The sequence below is a fragment of the Peromyscus leucopus genome, chromosome 3 (assembly GCF_004664715.2).
Source record: "Peromyscus leucopus breed LL Stock chromosome 3, UCI_PerLeu_2.1, whole genome shotgun sequence".
In the NCBI taxonomy this organism is placed as follows: Eukaryota; Metazoa; Chordata; class Mammalia; order Rodentia; family Cricetidae; genus Peromyscus; species Peromyscus leucopus.
In genome coordinates this window covers 10,041,719-10,064,283 of record NC_051065.1, presented here as the reverse complement: position 1 = coordinate 10,064,283, position 22,565 = coordinate 10,041,719, and the positions used below count along the sequence as shown (strand labels likewise).

General features: G+C 42.9%; 1 protein-coding gene across 1 annotated transcript in view; it reads left to right on the top strand.

Annotated features, from left to right (window-relative positions):
• The first annotated feature begins 204 nt into the window (after positions 1-204).
• Cav1 (caveolin 1) overlaps positions 205-22,565 on the top strand; it is a 32,613-nt gene continuing 10,252 nt past the window's right edge. The window contains exons 1-2 of the mRNA XM_028871768.2: positions 205-411; positions 1,808-1,972. Coding sequence (XP_028727601.1) covers positions 382-411; positions 1,808-1,972 — 195 coding nt within the window. The 5' untranslated portion in view covers positions 205-381. The remainder of the gene's footprint in view (positions 412-1,807; positions 1,973-22,565) is intronic.

Genomic DNA, 22,565 nt, shown 5'->3' with positions numbered 1-22,565 from the left:
GATGCACTGGGAAAACATTCGCTCTCCCTGGGATGCCTCTCTGTTGGTTTATAGCTGGGAAAACGTTGCCCCGGGTCGAAAATATCTGCCCAAACAGCCAGCGCTGATGAAGGCTTTCTCACAGGCTCTCAGCTCCCCGCGGGCGCTCCCCGCCCTCTGCTGCCAGAACCTTGGGGATGTGCCTAGACCCGGCGCAGAGCACGTCCCAGCCAACTGAGAGCAGAACAAACCACTGGCCGACAGCCAAGAGGCTCCCTCCTAGCCACCGCCCCCCGCCAGCGCCTTTTCCCCCCTATACAATACAAGATCTTCCTTCCTCAGTTCTCTTAAATCACAGCCCAGGGAAACCTCCTCAGAGCCTGCAGCCAGCCACGCGCCAGCATGTCTGGGGGCAAATACGTAGACTCCGAGGTAGGAATGGGTGAGGGCGCGCCGGCTCCAAAGTACCTGCTTTTGCTATCTCCCACTCCAAATGCTCGGGCTGCTTTCCTAAGGCCGAGTCCTCTCTCCACCTTCAGAGCACTCCCCTAGTGCTGGCACCGCTGAGGAATGGGCCTGGGTGGGGAGGTGAAGAAAAGCCAGGAACGTTTTAGGGCTCCCTTTTGGAGAGCGGACCAACAGAGCCCACCGGGAAGAGAATCGGGGTCCTGCGTTGGTAGTCTGCCGGACTTAGGAAAGTTTCCCAGGTGGCACAGTTCGCAAGACCCCCAGGGACAACTGATGGGAGGCTGAGAGCTGGTAGTGTGTGTGTGTGTGTGTGTGTGTGTGTGTGTGTGTGTGTGTGTGTGTGTGTGTTTGGAAGGGGGGGGGTCATTTGCCCACAGTCCTGAGGACAATCCCCATCAGGAGCCTAAAGTGGCTGGCTGGGGCGGTGGCGCGCGTGTATTGCACTTAGCAAAGTTCTTGAGCACTTCAACAATTTCTGTCCCTGGGCGAGGCCGGGCCGGGGGAGTTCCGAGGTGGGGGAGCCTCCTTCCTCACAAGTACCACCACCACTGGCAACTACTTCTTGGCACTCAGGGGGCCTAAACGTGGAGACCTCAGTTCCCAAACGTGACTACCGCTCTGCCTCGGGCAGACAGCCTAGGGGTGATCTAAGTAAGGGTGGGTCAGGGAGTCCTTCAGGTGACATGTCCTAGAACATTGGGGGTTGGTGGTGGGGTCTGGCACATGCCTCTGCTCGGAGATGAAAGTATGTTAGATTTTGACCCACCTAATCCACCCCACGGCCTAAAGAAAACCACGAAGCAAAAGGGGCTAGAAGGGTAGGGGACGCGGCAGGTGCGAGGAAGACGCACCGAGGAGCAGAGAGGATGGGACCCCTGAGTCTGTCAGTATGATCCAGTTGGATCTTAAAGATAATGGTGGAAGGGATCGTGGGACAGGATTAACAGGGTCAGGGTGGGACAGTGGAGCAGGTGAGGTTGTGGGGACCCTGGTGGCCTGGCAGAGAGAAGGGATACAGAGCAGGCGGAACGCGGACCCCTAGGCTGGGGAGTCGCGGCCGGGAGCGGCGGGGTGCAGGAGGGCGCGCACCGGGCTTCGCCCTGACCCCTGGCGGCGGGCGCGGGAGGCAGGCGCTCCCTGCCTGGTACCGAGGGGTGTGGTGTCCTCTCCTCCGTCCTCTTAAAAAGCTTGCGGCGCTGGAGTTTTCTGTGCGCAACGCCTTCGAGGCTGAAGCTAGCGAGCCTCGGAGCTCCGGGTTCCCCCGACAGCCAGGCTGACTCCTGACGCTTGTTTTTCTTTCTGAACTTTTCTTCCCACCGCCGTTGCCGCCCTCCCCTGGCTTGGCCGGCTGCCCTCACAGGGACATCTCTACACTGTTCCCATCCGGGAACAGGGCAACATCTACAAGCCCAACAACAAGGCCATGGCAGACGAGGTGACTGAGAAACAAGTGTACGACGCGCACACCAAGGAAATCGACCTGGTCAACCGGGACCCCAAGCATCTCAACGATGACGTGGTCAAGGTAAGCCTTGGTGGCTGTCTGGGTCCCACGACCCTACTCTCCCAAGTAATTGTGCATCTTTTCATAGCCTCGTCACACAAGCACTGTTTCCTAGGCTTGGCTGTATGTGAACCCCTGCGGTCCGTTGTCAGAAATATCCCGTCCGCCTTCCTCCTCCTACTGGCTAGTTCTGCAGGAATTTAGCTAAAGGGAGCCTTGCGCGAGTTCATAGAACCTCAGCCACAGGTGGGCCCCCACACTCCTTGGGAAGGGAAGATGGTTGTGGTTCATTGCCGTGTTGTAAGTCCAGTGACAGGTCGTTTATGTGTTGGCAAAATAATTGGGTGAGACTTTGTACCACCGGTAAGATCAGAATACAGAATGAACATATTTCTTCAGCTAAAATAATCTAAAGTGATTAAGTTAAAAATATTAAATGAGTGGAAATGTTTAACACTAATAACATATGCAGATAATGTACTTATGTGTATGCATATTACATGTTTATGAATAGTGTTTCAACTATAAAAACACAGCACATGTGCAAGGCTAAGCCAATTTACCAAACCGAAATAATTTCCACCTCAACTTCTGGATCCCTCTAGCTAAATGTGGAAAGATGCATCTGTGGAGACAGCCAAGGTCAGCCTGCCCTGGGCTAACAGAACGTTCAGGTTGGAGTTCTGTTTTACACTTTCACGATATACTTGTTGAGATTACAAATTCGTTACTTTCCTGGGTGGTTGGCCGAATGCAGATTTGACACAGTGGTCTGATTATCATTGTCATTTTGTTATTCAACTTTGACCCCCCCAGCAATTCTAGCTCAAGGAATTTATTGTCTGAATCCGTGTGGGTTGAGAAATCCTGGACTTGAGCTGTCCTTGGCAGAGGGTTTCCTCCGAGTAGCCTGGAGGGCCAAGGAAAATCCTGGCCTCAAGGGTTCGAGTGGGAAGCGCTGTCCTGCCCCGCCCCTAAAACACCACTGAGCAGCTCAAGGAGTTTCCTCCCACAGCCTCCTATCTATGGATGGGAGGCGCTCCAGCACGGTTTCACCTTTATGAATAATATATTTCAGAAAGAGGAGCGGTTTAATCTACAACCGGAGGGAAAGTGTACCTGTCAGAATTTACTCTCTTGGTTTGCTGGTAGAGAGAAAGGGAAAATTGGACCGTTTTCTTCTGGCCAGATTGTGGAATATTTAAAACCAGCAATGAAGGCAACTCATAAACTGGAAGTTAAGATTGCTAAAATCTGTTTATTAGCCACATTTCCTTAAAGGGGAAAGACACGTTGCTTCTCAGCCATCTTGTGCTGGCTGCTTTGATCGGGGCGGGGGGGGGGGGGGGCTGGAAGGACTTCAGATGGGCTCCCTTCACTGGACCCTCCCTGTTGCTGCCCTATGCTGGGAGAGGGATTCCCTGGAGCCAAGGAGCCTCCTGGGATGAGTCAGAAAGGCCAGCAGTGTGGATGTGGGTCTCCACATAGCATGACTAAGTGGAGAAAGAAGGCCCCGCTGGGAAAAAAAAGACTTCAACACAGATGGAAAAAAGGCATGACAGGCTTGGAGGAAATAGCAGTTTACAAAATATCATTTCAAGGGCGAGTGTGGGGATCCTCACATTAGAGAAATTAGAAAGCTACGGCCACGCCTGCCTACTCGCTCTCAGAAACAAGAGCAAATCCAGACAGTCAGGCAGACAAGAAAAACTCACCTTGAGAAAAAAATTTGGCGAGATTTAGGCAGAAGCCCTACCTAGGAGGATGTCTTCAGAGAACACTGGCTCTGCAGAGAGACACCCAGGCTACCCCTGCACATTCTGCACCTTCCCTCCCCCACCGTACTAGCTAGAATTTTCCATCATCATAGACATCTCTGCTGGACAATGTCTGGCTAGAGTGTCTCCTGCTCTTCACGAATAACTTTGTATCAAGATGAAAAACACAGCTAAACAAGCCCTCTCTGTAGAGAAGAAATGAGGCCCAAATTTAAAGTGTGAACAGCATAGTGCGCTGTACATCCTTCTAGTCCTGCACGTCAAGTATGGAGGCGTGGCTGGCCTCCACAGCCTTGTGCGCTCCACACTTGCTCTTCAGTAACACAAGGCATAATTGCCAACAAAATCGTTTTCTTATAGAGGTTCGCCATCCCACATAATGATTTATCTGCATATACCCATTTACCCCAAAATATTGCGATTTGAATGTTTTCTTAACTTTCTTCTCCTGAGTGGTTAAAACTCAGATCCACCATTCTTCCTTTAACATTTCTAAGTTTTCTTATTATATTAAGTATATTGTGTTCGTCATATGCTTATTACATGTGATTAGAACTTGGAAGTAAATAAAATGCTTTAAAATATATGATTCTTATATCTTATTAATTACCCATCAATTTGTTACATTGTTATGATGTGTTAGACTAGATGCTTGCTATTTAATTCTTAAAATAAATCCAGGAAATAAGAATATTACTGCTAATGAGACAAGAGATGCACATATTATTAAAATCTTAATCTTAAACACACACACAAGCTCCACGGGTCCTCTAGCTTTGCCTTAACTGCCTTGACACATGTAGCTAGATTATTTTTTATTTTATTAGCACATTTTATTTACTCTCTCACATGTGGTTTTGTGTTTTTACTTCCTTTTTTACTGGCATGCAGTTTTATGAGGCTTTATTGTAAACCTTGTCATTTTAGAAATAGACAAAATTATATAAGTCAAAGTAAATAGTATCACATATTGCAGGATGAAAATGTTTTTAAAATAGTGATTGCCATTGACTAACTGTCAGGAAGATGCTGCTATGGAAAGAGCAACAGGTGGATAGAAGATTCATTACAAACACTTTAATGGAGAGGGTCATGAAGGGCGTGCTATCTGACCAGTGGAGGACCACAGTCTGCTTGCAATGCTTAGGGGGTGCAGGAGGATTCAAGGAAGAGAGACAGGACTGTCTCACACAGATACTTTTAAAAAATATTTTCATACACATATTTCATATATTATATTTTGAGAGATATATTGTTATATATTATGTAATATATCATATATTATCATATTAAATTTATATACATATAATATATTATAATATAATAATATATATTATATTTTAACATATATTTCATATATATTATATTTATAATATACATTGTATTTTGAGCATGTTCTCTTCTATATTTCCCTACCATTTCCCTTCCATTTTCACCCTGCTTCTTCCCACTTGTCTCCTTTGTTCCCCTAGACAGTTCTTCATTTTTCTCTAGTTTTTGAGATTATAAAAGCATCACCCTCCCCCTCCATTCCCTTTTCTCTTTCCAGCCTCTCCCATTGTAACCCCTGACTCTTTCTCAGATTCGTAGCTACTTTTTCTTTCATTGTTGTTACATATCTATGTGTACACATATTTCTAAATATATAGATCCGGCCTGTTCAGTCCATATAGTGTTACTTGTGTGTATATGTTTTCAGGGCTGACCATTTGGTATCGGATGGATAACCAGTTGGTGTACTCTTCCCTGAAGAGGACAGTTTCTCCCACTCCCAGCCGTTACTTGTGATTCTTTGTCTAGGGTTGAGGCCTCATGATCTTTCCCCCTTCCTTAGCACATCTATTGATGCCATCCTCGCTCAGGTCGTGTTCAGTCAGCCATGTTGGTGAGGATTCATGGATGTTGCTACTCTGACATTCCTAGGAGACAGAACATCACAGTAAACTTCCTGTTCCTCTGACTCTTAGAATCCTTCCGGCCCCTCTTCCACAACAACCCCTGGGTATTAGGTATGATTGTACCATACAAGTCTTACCATCTCACTCCAACTGGAATCTAGAGATTCATATGGCACAGCGGAAGCCAATAAAAATGAAATGAGTGATTCTGACCAAACAGCAGAGGCCTGAATCTCACACTCACTTGAAGGGTGTAGGCTCCCCAGCCAGCCATACAAAGCTGTGGAAGAATTCAAGTACGGGCTTGGTGTGAGAAGCTGGAGTTTTGGAAAAGACTGGGGTCAAGTGCAGGTGTGACGCAGCCATGTTGGGGAAGCAGGGAAGAAATACAAGTGGCCCACAATGCACAACGGTTCAACCTGATTATTCAGTTTTACAAAGCTACAACAACATAACAAATTCAGTAGGAACTATTCTTCAAAAATGTGAATCTTGACCTTTCCCTAGTCTAGTGACTTGTAGTACAATGGTCTCTTGTGATGCTGGGCAGTGGCAGGGAGCCATAGCTGCGAGTTAGCCACAAGATTACAAGAAGAAACAACAACCAGTACTACAGTGTACCGTGTGGCTAAACTATGGTGTCCAGTATGTTATGCCCATTAAATGCATCCTTGATGTGAAATATTTTCAACTTAAAATGAACATAATCAAATGTAATCCCTAGTAATTTGAGGAGTATCTCTATTTAACCCACGATCCAGATGTGAAAATGAAAAGGATGGTACACACACTCTGGGAATAGAATCATCTGAGCACAAAACAACATAATTTGTGGGAATGTAGTAACTACCATTCTAGCTTCTAGTTCCCCCTTTTGATATTAATAGAAATTAAGTGTTAATAAAGTTTAAAATGTTTTCCCATAGTTTCAAGGAGTGTTCAGAACAGATATTTTGAAATGTATGACTAAGGAAGAATAGACAAGATTACATGATTCATCATGGATTATTGTTGTGGGGAAGAAATGAGTTTAGTGATTCTGAGATTAGCATTGAGACAAATCAGAACATCTTGGAAGAGGTCTTTGTTCAAAAGTAAAAATGTATGCTTTCTCCCCTAAAACATGAATGTAATGATTCTTAAATACATACACAATTTTCTTTAATCATGGAGTGAAGGCATGTGTGTGGTGTGTAGACCAATATCAGTGGAGTTTCCTGATGCATCTATAATCCTTTTATGTGAGAAAATAAATAGTCTAGAAAAATTGTGATTAATGTCAGATAAGCATCACATAAAATTAAGGCACTTTAATATACATGTAATCAAAGCACAGTTCCCAGGCCATGGTGCCATCCTTTTCTGTTGAAATTGATAGCAGTTTTACTTGTTTTTTTTTCTGTGTTTAAGATTCTTTATAAGATGATAATTAATATTCTGCCACACCTGAAATCATACCTGGAATTCAAGCATTCCAGTTTATAAAACCACATTGCAGTCATCTTTGATTGGAAGTCTTTACACATTACTGAGCAAAGAAAGATACTAAAATGAGGAACATTACTTATTTCTAAGCATATGAAGTGACTTTAAGTTCAGCAGAAATGATATGTATGTGTGTGTGTGTGTGTGTGTGATGCTTTTTAAAAATTTGCCCCTTTTATCTCTATCTCTTAACTAAGGTTAGAAAGCAGTGAGAAATTACCCAAACTTTGACTTTAACTGTATAAAATTGTATATTGTTATTATTATTACTTACCTAGTATACTATATATCATTGAATTATGCAGAGTTCATGATGTGGGATATTTTTCCAATAACAGTGAGCAGTGCTGACTACATTTTAAGAGGGTTGAGTTATGAACAGGATCTAAAAAGTCCAGAAATTTCAAAAGCCCCTGCTTATGCATCCTGTCCACTCAAGTGTATACAACAGCAGGCATGTTTTGCCCCACTTTGAAATAGCAGTTCACTATGATGAAATGCCTAGAGAGAGCCGATAGCTAGGAAGAGGGGCTGTGTATACTGATTCACCTGTGGGGCTCTGGATCCCTCTATAATGCCATGTTTGTAGTGGGGAAAGGGTAGGGAGGATGAATTCCTATGAAGATGGCTTATTCCAGGATGCATACATTCTTTTTTCTGCTCTGGAGAACTTGTATGTATATGCATATATGTATACAAATGCACTCTGTGGAACTGTTTATTATATGATACGCATTGTACTAAGATTTTATATATATATATGTATATATATAACTTATATGATGCCAGTGAATTATCTTTGCAAAGATATTTTGTCTTTGAAAGAAATATATGTCTTTGAAAAGAATGTAGTAAAAGAGCCCTCCTCTCCCACAAAGCTGCCTAATAGGGAGGGATTCAGAGATGTCCTGGAGTAGTGGGAAGAGTACTGTGCTAAGAAAATACTTATAAACAGTGTTCTCTTTTGGAGTTCTGTAAACTGTGATTAGATTGTACAAAATATTACAGTTAATATTTAATATTCTTTTCCTTTCGAAAATTGACTTTCAAATTTTCCTATTGAAAATGTGAAATCTGAAGCCTTAAGAAAATGTGTAGCTTCTTAACAAACCTTAGAGGTTTCACAAATTTAGTCAAAACATCAGAGTCAAGAGAGGAATTCTTAAAAATCCAGATGCCTGGGAATACCAAGATCTGTTAAATCAGAACATATAGACAGCAGGCCTGAGTACCTACATTTTCAGGCCTTCAAATGATCATTCTCCACATGATTACATTGTGAAGTCAGCTTTAGAAAAAGTTGTGCCCAAGTTGGCTTAAGGATATATACTCGGGTTTCTTCTACCCCAAGAGAACAGATGAGTCACATGGTAGAGGCTTTGTTTTTGGGGTTTTGTTTGGTTTTATTTTGTTTGTCAGTTAGCTTTTTTATTTGTTTGTTTTTTGTTTGGTTGGTTTTTTGACATTTTCTGTGATGGAACACTATTTGAGGGTCTGGAATTTTAAACCTCACCAGAGAATTTTGAAACAACATGGAGTACTCCCAAGTCAGCCTTGCTCAATGGCTTTCCATCTCTTGAGGCCATTTGAGTTTAGAGCCAACTGGAATCCCAGAGCCCCAGGGTAGCCTGAGTGAGGCAACTATATATTCCATGTTGCCCCATACCAGACAATATTGATCAGTCTTGAGCAACCAGGTTTTTTTTTAAACCTTGAGCAACTATCAATTCATAACCAGAAGTGCCTCAATTTGGAAGAAAAAAAATGTTCAAAAACATGATCAAAAATGCATTAACAATCACCTGTTACTGATTCTTACGCCTGGGACATACTCAAAATCTCTCTACTCACTTGTCTAACAGATGGTACAAAATTTTCACATCCCAAGTGTACGCTGCCTTTCTCTTTCCACATTCTCCAGCATCACACTTTTCCTACCCTTCACCACAGCTAGCAAGTTGCCCCATTATCTGGATGTGCAGTTTCTAAATGCAACCTACCCTATACTACCCCGTTGGATTCCTTCCATAAATCACAGGGTTAAATAAACTGACATGCCTCCATCACATACTTGTCAGTGACTCAATCCAAAGTCTAAAATCTTTAACTATTTTTCAGTTAGTCCAGGAAACATAAAACAGCATATTTTCACATGAGCCATTGTTTAGGGAGGGGGAAATGTTTTTGAATTCTGTTTTAAAGGAAATCTGCGTGATCCATGTACTGGGCGACTACCAAGGGATTTAGTTGGTAGAACAGTGGTACACCTGCAGAGAATACATATTTCCTGCCTCTCCCGGAAACTGTGTTGATGGTTCAGATATAAAACACGTCTTGCTTTCTTTATTGAACCTGATGAAGATGTCTCTTGTTGGTCATTACTTCATGGAAAGGGAAGTTCAAGTTTCCTTTTAGCCATTGCTGCCTGTTTTGGTGATTAAAAACCAGGCATTTTTAATTTTGAGGATACTTAAATATGTTTTGGTGGAGTATATCTCACAATAATTTAAAAGTTAAAATTTTAAAGCTGCATTAAGTATACAGACCTTTACTGAGCCCAATAACAGCATTATATGATAGCTAGACCATGACAGATTCAATGCTAGATATTTGTGTCTAGAAATCAACCTGGGTCATGTGTGTTGCAGATATTAAACACAGTTTGATTCTCATTTACAGTGAATGTTGAAAGACACTGAACCCAAATAGTGAACAAGCAGGAGACAGAATGCAAACAAACAAAAATTTAAAAAGTTTTATAAAATCTTTGTCCCTGGCTAGCCACCTGCTCTGTGCTAGGCTAGGCTACACACAAATATCAACTCCAGCTCCAACTTCCCCCATATTCACTTCTTTTTACACAGTGCTAGCATGTACTCATACATGGCAGGCTTAGGTATAAATTCAAACATTCATATATACAGCCAGGCTCAGGTATTACCTGAGTAGCTGAATCATGCTCCATCACAAAGGGTATAGGATTTAGGGGAGAGATATGCACATAGGTAATCGTGAGTAAGATCATATAGCTAAAGCAGTCAGGCACAAAGCAGAGAATTCTTCCTAGTCTTCAAAACCAAGTGCATATTTGTGCAGAAAATGTTCCCAACAAGAGCAGCCAGGGAGGTGAGGGTGCCTGGCGCCAGCAGCAGCTTAGTGTGCAAACCAGTTCAGCACAGCCTTCTTCACCCAACCAGAGTATTTGCATCTTTATAGGTATTGGTGACCCACAAACAGGCTTTGGGGCCCCACGGTCATCTGATTGTACAAGCCCTTTCAAGGGCTGGTTCCCGCATCCTGGTGCTAAATGTGTGCGTAGGAGGGAGAGAGGAATGGGAAGCCCCCTCCAGCACTTTCTACAGCATGGCTCAATGGAACTTACTCCCCCAGCAGTCCTGTGAGCTATATACTGTTGTTACTATCAACAGCACATTCATTTTGCAAAAAGAAAACACAGATTGCTCAGAGCTGCACAAATAGAAAGTAGAAGAGTCGAGATTAGAACCCAAACAGTAGAACACAAAAGCCTGGGCTCTTAACCACTGTAATCCTATATCCTTCTGCAAACAGGTCACGCTCCAGGGAAACAACGGTGCTGTGAAATGCTGAAATACATGATGGCAGCCTCACCTTGACCAAACAGGCATTTTTGCTGAGGTCTGTGTTGGGAGTGACAGGAATCACTGTAGGCCCTGACTCCAGATCCTGATGGGTTGGTAGGAAAGAAGAAAAATTGATGTACAAACCTATGTAAATTCCCAGGGAGGCAAAGGACACTACGTTGAAAAGACCTGAAATAAGCACAAACTCCAGGGGCTTCTCAGTGAGTGGAAGCAGCATTGATGGGAGAGCTTTTAAAGTGCCTGGATTATCCAGGCTCATGAAAGTACCTGGGGCGGGGCTGATCTTGCTGGATGTGAAGGGTGGGGTAACCACCAGCGAACAACGAAGCCAGTCCCAACAAGTACAAAACAACTGTTCTGCAGGCCCTCGGTTGCCTGCTCAGTCTCTATAGACATACGTGCCATGGAGCCATACATTGTGAAAACAGGAAGCTATTGAAATAGATGCTGGTGGGAGAAAGGTCTATTGAGTTCTGCAGGGAGTTTCTCTGAGACTTCCTCCCTAGGCATTACATGTTTGTTCTAAAAAACAAATGCCAGGAACAAAAACAGACTTAACTAGTGCATTTTACAAGGCAGCATTAGTCTCTTAGAAGAACTGAAGTGTTACATCAGTCATGCCTCACTGTTTGCCTTCCTGAGGCTGTCAGCAGTAGAACACAGCCAGAAGCGGGCATACCTGGACCTAGCAAGGAAAGGGCACTACATTTGTTAGAATCATCACTGATTCTTTTTGATACTTCAGTAAATCCTTCTTTCTTGTTTGTTCCTCAAAAAGCTAGACTTTTTGTCTGTTTGTTTCATTGTATTGTTTTTTGGAAATGGCATCATTGAGGAGAAGAAGAAGAAGGAGGAGGAGGAGGAGGAGGAGGAGAAGAAGAAGGAGTTCCAACCAATTCTCCAAACTATTTTTTGATAAATTCCTTCCATTTTCTGTAGTTCAATAGATGAGAATGAATCGTTCCAATAAAACATGCTCAAGAAATACCTAGGAAGACCAACTCGCCACCATACCCAGAGTACATGGAGTCCCAGAAGACTACTCCACACCCCACCACTCAGGCAGGGCTCCAGCCATCCTGCAGCAGCAGCCTGGGATGCCTGTGAGTCGGCAAAGTCTGCTCTTTCCTCTAGCAGTTATGTTCTCACTGTTAGAGCATTGTATAGCTTTCTAGTCATGGTCTCATGGCTCACTAAGAGCAAAGTGGTTTCCTCCCTTTCTTTTGAAGCCTCATTTCATGTCTGAGTTCCGCAGACCCAGGCAATGGCTCTCACTTCTATAGCTACCCCAAACCTCCAGGTAGACCCCACAGCCCAGCACTGAGTCAGCCACCAGAAAATAGAGGCTCAATTGAATCAACATTCTGAACTTCTTTGACTGAGTTAGTCCTTTTGAATAAAAACACAGTTGGATTACAATATCACCTGGCTTCATTTGTGCCCTTTTTATTGACTACAGCTTAAAACTTTGTAAGAAAACAAAACAAAAAAAAACTGATACAGTGATAAAAATGTCCAAATTATCAGTCAAAGGAAAATGTGTTCTATATGTATATATGCCTAAAGATACACATATTTGTCTGTATTTATAATACTTGTATGTGTAGTTTTTAAGATGTATTTTTCAATGTTATTTTGATTTTTTTAAACTCCAGTATCAGATGAACACAATATCATACATCTTCCTTGGGCCTTCCAGTGTTGACCTCCTGGGGTGCCACAGATCAAATCCAAGCACCAGGGTATCCCAAGCACATTCCAAGGGTGCCATTGGCTGCTGCCTGGCTTCCCCACTTCTTCCTTCACTCTGCTTTATCACTCTGAGATGATGAGCATGCACAACCTGAGGTTTACTTGCTTAGAGGATCTGAATTGTCATCCACTATTCCAACAGCAGAGACATTTCCTCTTATCCTAGAGCTGATCTCTTGCAGATCACAGATATTTTCTCACAGAGAAAAGTAAAAATAAAACCAGAACAGAGACAAAATGGAACTCTGGGGTCAGCAGGTACTACTTCATTACTGTGTCTGTGCATTGAACAATGAAAGGTCAGCTTTTATCTCAGATATGCGACCTATTCTTTCTCCTAGAATAGCAGATAGATTTACTAGAATACGTCTAAGAATCATCAGCTTGACTTCCAATAGGAGTCCCAGCAACAGGAAGAGTGTAAAATACATGCATTATTATTCAGTTAAAAATGTGTAGGAAGAGGAAGTGCCATCAAGAAAGAGTGTAGAAGTGTAATGAGAATGTTAGAGGTGATGTGTGACCTGGCTTCAAACATGGGGGCCAGAAGCACAATCTTAGTACATACAATGCTTTGTCAGAGACTGGAGTGGACAAGTTAAGAGGTCTTTCATCTCACAAACGACACCAGTTATTAATATCCTTGATTAAAACAAAATCAAAGTGACTTTAACAAATTACAGATAGCCTATAAACATAATGACCATTACAAAGCACAATTTTGTTAAAGGACTAGAAATAAAATATATAATGAGAAGCAGATAATTAAACATGAGAAACAGGAAAGAAACAGGGAAAGATGTTCTTTTTCAAGGGAACATGTGATGTGGAAAGCCAATATGCCCATTGAGCATAGTGGAATAGAACTCTCCGTCATAATGATCCCACAGTGCTCTGGGATCACCCCCTCCTTTGGGGACCAGGGCCTGTTTTGAGAATCACTAGTGTAAATATGCCCTTAATGGATGCACACACAAAATCCCTTGGGCAATGGGAGATGCCAATTAAGTCTGTCCGTTGCTCCAGAACATTAAGCATCTCCATAATCAAATGATGCTTTAAAGCAAGTGTGATTTGATGTCTCAAAAGGAATATCACCTTCAAGATTCTTTACCTTACCAGGCTACAGACTGCTTGGTCTTGAAAAGGGGTGGATCCACGACTCTGGATGACATTTTGAAAAATAATTTTGAAAAATGGTACTTTGGAAGAGACCAAGGAATGACAGCCCTTTGCTTATTATCAGATTACTGGGAGATTTATAATAGAAATATTATTCAGATAGAGCCATCATTCAAGAAAAGAGAAGGCTAACATGATTTGCTTTTAAAAAAAAAGTATAAAATATTATCAAGTAGTAACAGTAGTTAATCCCAGGAATGTATCACAAGAAGCAGCTCCCTGATAGTTGTGTATTTATTTCCTTGTCTATACAACTTCTCAAATCTTCCCTCCTTTCCTCTTCAGTTAAGGTTTTGTGTATGACAGACAGCACATACACGCAGCCTGACATAGACATATATGAACACCTTCCTCTGTTGCAGCAGAGTACCTGATTTGCTTGGGTAAAGAGTTGAGTAGCTTTGCTTTAATCAGCAAGGGAGAATGAAAGCGGTAAACATCCAAAAGCAGAACACTGAAAAATGCATGCATTGTAGCGACCAAAAGGTCAGCACGAAGCATTATCTGTGTGGCAAGTCCTCCACTCCCTCCTACACAGCACATATTCACAGAGCTGGCTGCTTGTATAAACCCCATTGTGGTAGAACCTTGAGATGTAACTTCATGAGAACGTGTGGCTTCCACAGAGAAGCTCTTCGACCAGCCTCAAATCATCTGGAGAGCATTTTAAAAACACTGTACATCTGCACACTGGATGCAGAAAACCTGATGTAATTGGTCTATGGTAGGGCCCAAGCCCCATGGAATCTTCCTTTGTAGCTCCTAGATACAGCTGATATATAGTCAGAATCAAATTCACATTGGGTTAGACTCTTGAGATTTATTAATAAAAAAATCATGTGTCACAGTAAGATTTTTCACAACCATAAAGGCAGTAAGGTATTACTTCACTAGCTCCTTAATGGTGTGCAGGAGGGTCTTAGCCATTTTGTCAGAATATAATGTTTTCTGCTGCAGCAGCTCTATGAGATACAGTTTCCATGCAGAGTAAAGGTCATGGTACTTGCAAAATCTGGCTATGGCCTGCCTTCCATCCATTTGATTATTCTTCTCCATTCTCCCCCAAGAGGACAGTCTGTTGTTCGGAGCACCAAAATGTCACCTCCAGTCCTTTTTTCTTACCTACCCTGGAGCTACCGACTCACACTGGTTTTTCTCCTAAAAATGCTGTAGAACACCTTTATACCAGTAGCCAAGGGCTCTTCAGAGAATCCACACCAGGCAGGTGTTCCAAAGTTCTCCAGTGCCTCATAGAGAAGAGAATCCAAGAGAATCAGTGACATTTACTGATGCCAGTTACTCTTCAGAGCAGAAGGGGAAACTAAGTCCAAAGGCATACTTTTCTAGTCTTCTCTTGGACATGTATCTCCAGTGTTATTTAGGGCCTTGGAAAAGTCCTATCTACTTCCTGTGTCTATAATAATCAAAATGAAGAACCAAGACAATCCCTAAGAAACTTTCATTTCTAAAGATTATTGTATACTTGTATATTGTATACTTGTAATTCAAGTATACAAACATTCATACAACAGCAGAAACCCAGAAATATACCTGACAAAGAGGAAGATTTTGCATCAATAAAGTGTGTGTGTGTGTGTGTGTGTGTGTGTGTGTGTGTGTGTGTGTGTGTGTTGAGACAGGGTCTTACTAAGTAACTATGGCTGCTCTGGGACCATCTGTGTAGATGAGGCTGGCCTTGAATTCACAGACATCCACCTGCCTCTGCCTCCAAAGTACTAGGACTAAAAGCTTATGCCACCGAGGCCAGCTAATCATCAATAGTATTTTTATTATGAATCTCCTAAATTTTTACCAGTTGGCATCTTTGCTCTTAGTACTGCAACTACGACAATTAATGAAATCATCTTTGAAAGACTAAACTTGAAGGTGGCCTGCTGAACCCATGTGTTCCACAATATGCGCTTAGTTCTGAGGACGATCTGGAGCTGGGGTTCACGTCACGCATCCGGACTCTGTACTTCACACTCTTCTCTTTTACTGCCTCCAGATTGGTCGCTTGTGTTCCAAGATGAACCAGAAGTCAGTTCCAAAGTTGGCTACAAACCTTCAAGTTTTCCTTCTCCTTTTTTTGCAGCTAGTCAATTCATCCAAGTTCAGAAAGCAGAGAAGTCATAGCTGAAGCTTTGGTTAGAGCTGGGGTCTAATAAAGACCTAGCTAAATAGAAAATTCCTGTGAAGCCAACAGTTGTCAAGCTCACCACGTTCGTGTGGCCCTGTTTCTGGAGTTCCTTTAAGGCCCATCTGTGAGCAATAGGATCAGATGACTAACAGGCAAAAAAGGCAGCATTACTTTGAGTCATATTTTCCTGTCAGGGAGCTGTAAAATTTGTTTCTTTCCAACTGACATAAAGTTTAGCATTTAAAGGCCCACATGATTTTAATCCCATCACTTAGCACCCCAGCTGTGAGGCTCTGAAGGTAAACATGAAGTCACTTGAGTTCTAGGCCACCTGAGCACTCTTAGGACTCATCAGCTCTCACAAGCAAAGCTACACCCAAACCTGTAGGGTGGAATCTGAATTTTCATTATACACAAAACTAAATCAAGCCATCTTCCTTGCCATTAGTCAGTCTCTGTGCATGCTTTTACCAAAATTATTATACCTGGATTGAAAAAAAATGACTATACCAGTGAATTCGGTTTCTAATCCATGAGCAAGACAATAACATATTCAGAACTCTGTTTCTTAAAGGGGATGTAAGGAAGACAGTGATTGCTCTTGTAAGGAGGAGGAGGTGCGACTCACAAACACCCAGTGTGGTACTTTGAAGGAGAAAGGCCCCTATAGGCTCATATATTCAAATGTTTGCTTCCAAGTTGGTGGCGCTTCAGGAGGAATTAAGTAGTGTGTCCTTGTTGGAGGAGGTAGTCACTGGGGGTGGGCTTCAAGGTTCCAGAAGCCCATGCCAGGCCCAGTCTCACTTTCTCTGCCTTCTACCTTTGGATCAGGTTGTAAGGTCAGCTGATGCTCTACCACCATGCCTGCCTGCCGTATGCTTCCCCCACCCTCATGATGGTCATGGACTAACCCTTGAAACCATAAGCAAGGCCCCAATGAAATGCTTCCTTTTATAAGCTGCCTTGGTCTTGGTGTTTTTTTTTTTCACAGCAATAGAAGAGTAATCAAGACAGCAGGTTTCACTAATTCATTCATATATTTAACAAATACTGATTTACGAACCACTGTATTTCAAAAACTTAGAGTCTAGTAGCAGAAACAATACACACACACAGAGAGAGTGGGGAGAGGGAGAGAGAGAGGTAGAAAGAGAGAGAAGGAGGGAGAGAGAGAGAGAGAGAGAGAGAGAGAGAGAGAGAGAGAGAGAGAGAGAGAGGCATACCATTAAATATAGTGATGAAGTGATAACCTGGGTAGAAAAAAGCGTTCAAGTGAGAAACCAGTGTGAAGCTAGAAGGAAATCTTCGAGGCAGGATAGAGAAGTAGCCAGGTAGACAGTGGTAGGGGTCGCAAGCCAAGCACATCCCACAGCCAGTGAGAGGCTCAGTAGCAGGAATGGACTTGGGCATGGGCCTGGGTCTAGGCCTGTGCCTGGGACATGTCATCCTTGATTCCTCGAAATTCTAGTAGCTAGTGATCTGGAGTCATGAGGGATAATGACTTCCTCTCTTACCTAAAAGCAAATGAGTCCATCCCAGAATAACAACACCCATCCCTGGCGATGATTCCTAAGTGAGTCTGCAAAGCCAAAGTTCGTGTCTATTTAATTATACTGTCCCCTTTTCTACGATTCGCAGCCAGCCTTATGACCTTGACCTGGCCCTGTCTCCTCGTTTCATTTATTCCATCCTCAAAAAGCAAATGCTTCCCAAATGTTAGATGAATAAATAAAGGGCTCCACCAGGCCACGGCCATGCAAAGCAAACATCCCTGCAATAAACAGAGGCATTCCAGGCTGCAGCTACTTCTAAACTGAAGGTATTGCCTTATCCTAGCATATTATGATGTTTTTAGGGCAGGATTCTTAACTAGGTGCAATTTTTCCTCCCTTCCAAGGGAATATCTGGCAATGTCTGGAGACAGTGCTACTTGTCACAATTTAGAGGATGTTACCGGCATCTAGTGAGTAGGCTTCAGGGACACAGATAATCATCCCACAGTGCACCCTCACAACGGGGGCTTATATAAACCTAAATATCAAGCTGCCAATCATGTCTGTGTGGAAAACCCCATTGTAAAGGTCAGGGGCTGTGTCTGGATAGTTACTTTGCTTAAAGTGTCAATTCTGTACAATGGGCTATGAGCCTCCTTGCGAGGATACTCAGATGTATCTTTCCCCCTGTTTGCCAAGTCACGTCCAGGCTTACAGTGATTTATTTGATTCATTTTCTATTTGTTTAATAAACAAACTAAAAGCACTGGAGGGAAAAACATTCCAGCCGTGAGGTAAAGTGAATGCTGTTGATAATGCTCCTTTGAGTGGAATAGTAGGATGCTGCATCTGCCACCAGGAAGGATCCTGTGACAACTGCAAAAGGAGTCCGTGCTGTTTAAAAGGCTCAAGCAAACACGTTTAGAAACTATGGGAGTAGCCTGCAAATGACGAAGACATGTCTGCTTGTTGTATCTTCAATAAGATATAAAGAGTCTTTTTTTAGTATGGTAATCATTCATATCTACCCCATGGCATGTCCAGAAGCTTAAAGAATAGTAAACACCAGAGCATAAACACAGAACTCAGTGAGCAAGCCAGACCTTCTGATGAGCCCTCTAACTGGGTGTTAGCACAAAATAAGATTTCCATGCATTTAGTGAGGCAGGCCTTTTCTGTTGGAGACAGCATTTACCATGCTCTGGATGGCTACAGTTATTCCTCCTCCTGCATGGCAAATATAAGTGGACCCGAATAGTCATTCTTCTCTGTCCAAGTTCACTAACACTCAGTCTCCTGCTTCCTATCTCTGGTCCTTTCTTGGTCTATTTTTATACTGTTGTCTGTTCTCTGTCACCTGTTTGGTGACACTCAACATCAACAAGTGGCACCAAATAGACACCAGAAGTCTGTGGAGAATAAAAGGAATCAGGAGGTACTCAGCCTCCTTTGTAGAGCCACATCTGCAACTAGACACTTTGTGATGAGGAAAATGTGAAGGTGTATGAACAAAGTATATTAGATTCCCTAAGGAGACTCCTGGCCAATGGCCTCAATTACACGATCTGGTTTTAGGTTCCTGCCCAGATCACCCTAAAAGAGTGCACACTGTATATGAAGAGGTGTGGAAACACTCAGGAATCCCTAAACCCTGACATTGAAAACAGGGATGTGTATGCATTTCCTGGGAGTTCCCACCACCCAACTGTTACAAGCTGGGTTACATTAAAGCAGCAGATATCCATGGTCTCCTGGACTGAAGACAGGGGGTCCGAAATCAAGGCACTGGGAAGGCCATGCTCCCCGTGAAACCTCTGGTGGATATGTCTTTTCCTTGTTTCTGGTGGTTTGTTGAGCATCTCGGCAGATTGTAGATAGCAGCTACTTAACACAATTCCCTGACTCCATAATCACTTGCCTTCTCCCTGTGTTTACTGGAAATCAGGGTTCTAATTTAGCTTGTAATGGGGACATAATTCAATGCATGGCAAAATATAATCTAGGAATGTACACCTGTGTTATCAGACTGGGGATATCCAGTCTACAACGGGGAAATGTAATGTGAACCTCAGAGTACTTCTTACTCCTTCCTGACCAAGACCACTGGACTAGTGCTCCTGGTGCATCGGGCACTATCCTAGACAAATTCCATAAGTTAACCATAAAATACTTAGAATATCCCTATGGCATTGACACCACCATACCTGCATGTTCTAAATAAGAAACCAAGGCAAGGAGCAGATTAGCTGTTTGTGTGATGTGATACCACCACAAAAGAAGGCAAATCCAGCTTCTATGGTGTTGACCTGGACAGTGTATTGCATTTCAAAAACAATACACTCATATGCTATTGCATTAATTCAGATCTACAGATTGAGGTTTGTAGAACTCTCTATTAGTAGCTTTGTTTTTCTTTCCTAGACCTCCTGCATCAAACTCTGAGTGGGAGGGAAAGATGCCCAGATACCACACACAGACCACTGGTTCTGATTCAAGACCCAGAAACTTGGGTTTTCACAGTATCTCCAGGAAACTCTGAAGCATTTTAGTGTTTGAGAAACTGTCCATCAGGGATAAGAGAGAAATAAAATGTTATGTTTAAAGAGAGAGAGAGAGAGAGAGAGAGAGAGAGAGAGAGAGAGAGAGAGAGAGAGAGAGAGAGGCGGTGGTGGCGCACGTCTTTAATCCCAGCACTCGGGAGGCAGAGGCAGGAGGATCTCTGTGAGTTCGAGGCCAGCCTGGTCTACAAAGCAAGTTCCAGGAAAGGAGTAAAGCTACACAGAGAAACCCTGTCTCAAAAACCAAGAGAGAGAGAGAGAGAGAGAGAGAGAGAGAGAGAGAGAGAGAGAGAGAGAGAGAGAGAGGGAACAGAAAGGAATAGCAAGGCAAGGGTCCCAGAGGTTGAGAAGAGTGAGGTTGCCAAGGACTGGACATGAGGGAGATAGTTCAAGGCCAAGCTAAACCCAGGCTTCTCACTGCAGACCTTTTCCTGCCCTGTAATCCATACCCCAAACTCTTCACTTGCTCACGCTTGTCAACTTGCACTGACACTCTGGTTATGGATGCATCCTTCCCCCTTGCTCCTCAAAAGACTGTCCTGGGAACTTTTGAAAGATGAGGTTACTTCCCATCTCCCACTACAAAGCAGCAGGCTTTCAAGCCAAGAGCATTCATCAATGTTCCTACCCCAGATTTACATTCCTCTAAAGTTACGGGTGGGTCACAGTGGGGTTCATGTGACTGTAGGTGTTTCTAACATAATCCAGACCCTCTGCCTTCAGAACTGGCTGCAAGAACGCCACAGCTTCTTGCCCAGTGGTGCCAGTTTTGCCCAGTAAAGTCTGCCTCTGAGAAAACACATGGGAATTATGGCAATGCTGCTGTGTTCTGGTAACATTTAATTGCGTTCTTTCTCATCCTCGTCCATACCCACATGCTCATACACAATATTATTCCATCAGCTTCAAAGGCCTCTCAAGATGTTGGAAATCTGTGTGGGAACAGAGAAGGGGTTTGGAATACACTCTCTGCATGTGACTAGATTTGGTGTACACATTAGAATTTTAGAAATATGTATTTAATTTTGAAAAAAACATACATTTGTTTTTATTGAATATAGGGTGGTAGAAGTACACCAGGATTTCTAGTGAGTGGTTTTTCATAATAATCATCGTAAATTTTAACCAATTATTCATATTTTTATATTAAAATTAGGAAATCTTGCTCTGAGGGTGTTTTCATTTGTTTATTCATTAGATCCTGATGTCACCCAGCATATCAGGACCCCAGAGATAGAAGAAGGAAGGAAGCCAGGGATGCAAGGCCAGAGGATACAGCATAAAGGCAACAGGGCTGCCATTAACTACAGGAGCCATGGCAGGCTCCAGTCCTGTTTATCACTGAAATAAGAAAAGAAATCTTGTTTAACAAGAAAGCCTTGGAGGCTAGAGAAACAGTTCAGTGGTTCAGAGAGGGAAAAGCTTTTTCTGAGGATACAAGTTCAGTTCCCAGCATCCTTATCAGATGTCTCACAATCACTTGTAACTCCAACTCCAGGGCATGCTACACACTTTTCTACAATCTGCAGGTACCTACACTCATGTGCTTCTACTGACCCACAAGCAGACAGATTCACACACAAATGATTTTGAAGTGAACTAAAAGTAAAATGAGAGCCTCAGAACCGGGCTTGTAGTCTTAGTACGCAGAAGCTGAGGCAGGAAGATAGTTCAAGACTAGCCTGGGCTACATAAGGAGATATTGTCTGAAATAATGAAAGTGCAGACCCAGATCCCAGCCCAGAGAGTCTAATGAGTGTGTCAACTGAGAATACACATTTTAGCACTTTTTCCTTAGAAAAATCTTCTTGCCATGCGGCTCATGCTGAGAACTTCTGAAAACCAAGAACCATTACTATTGCATTTTGAAGTAGTAAATTTAAAAGTCTAGATTTGCTTGTCTAGGTGTGTTTTCTAGATCAAAATGTCTCTTGGTCTTTGGAGCACATCTGACGTTCTGTCAGGGTTCTCCTGAAAAATAGAACCAGTGGAATGTATGTCTTATAGAAGAGGAGTTATTAGAGCAACTTACACACGGGAACTGCACAGTCTAACAATAACTAACTGCACACTGGACAGGCTGGGAATCCAGTAGCTTCTTCAGTCAGGAAACTGGATGTCTCAGTAGACCCAAACAGGTCCTGTATGCCAGGAAGATTCCTGGAGAGCTGCTAGTATCCAGTCCACAGTGGAAGGCCAAAGAAACTGGAATTGGATGCCCTCAGAAAGAAACAAATGCAAGCAAACAATATTGCTTTTCCTTCAGACCTCTTCAAATATCAGCCACCAATGGAAGGCACCACCCATCTTAAGGCAGTTGATCCACTCTGGAAATGCCATGGTATGGGTTGGATTGTAAATACTGGATTGATTTTAGATCCTGTTAAGGCAACAACTAAGACCAGCTATCATGTGCTGTGGGATGTTCTGTATGGCAAATGTGTTAATAAATAAAACACTGATTGGCCAATAGCCAGACAGGAAGCATAGGCAGGACTAACAGAGAGGAGAATTGAGGGAACAGGAAGAGAAGGGAGAGACTGCCTGCAGCCGCCGCCAAAGGAAGATGTAAGGTACCAGTAAGCCATGAGCCACGTGGCAAAGTATAGATTAATAGAAATGGGCTGAATATAAGAGTAAGAGCTAGACAATGATAGGCCTGAGCTAATGGCCAAGCAGTTTAAATAATAAAAGCGTCTTTTTGT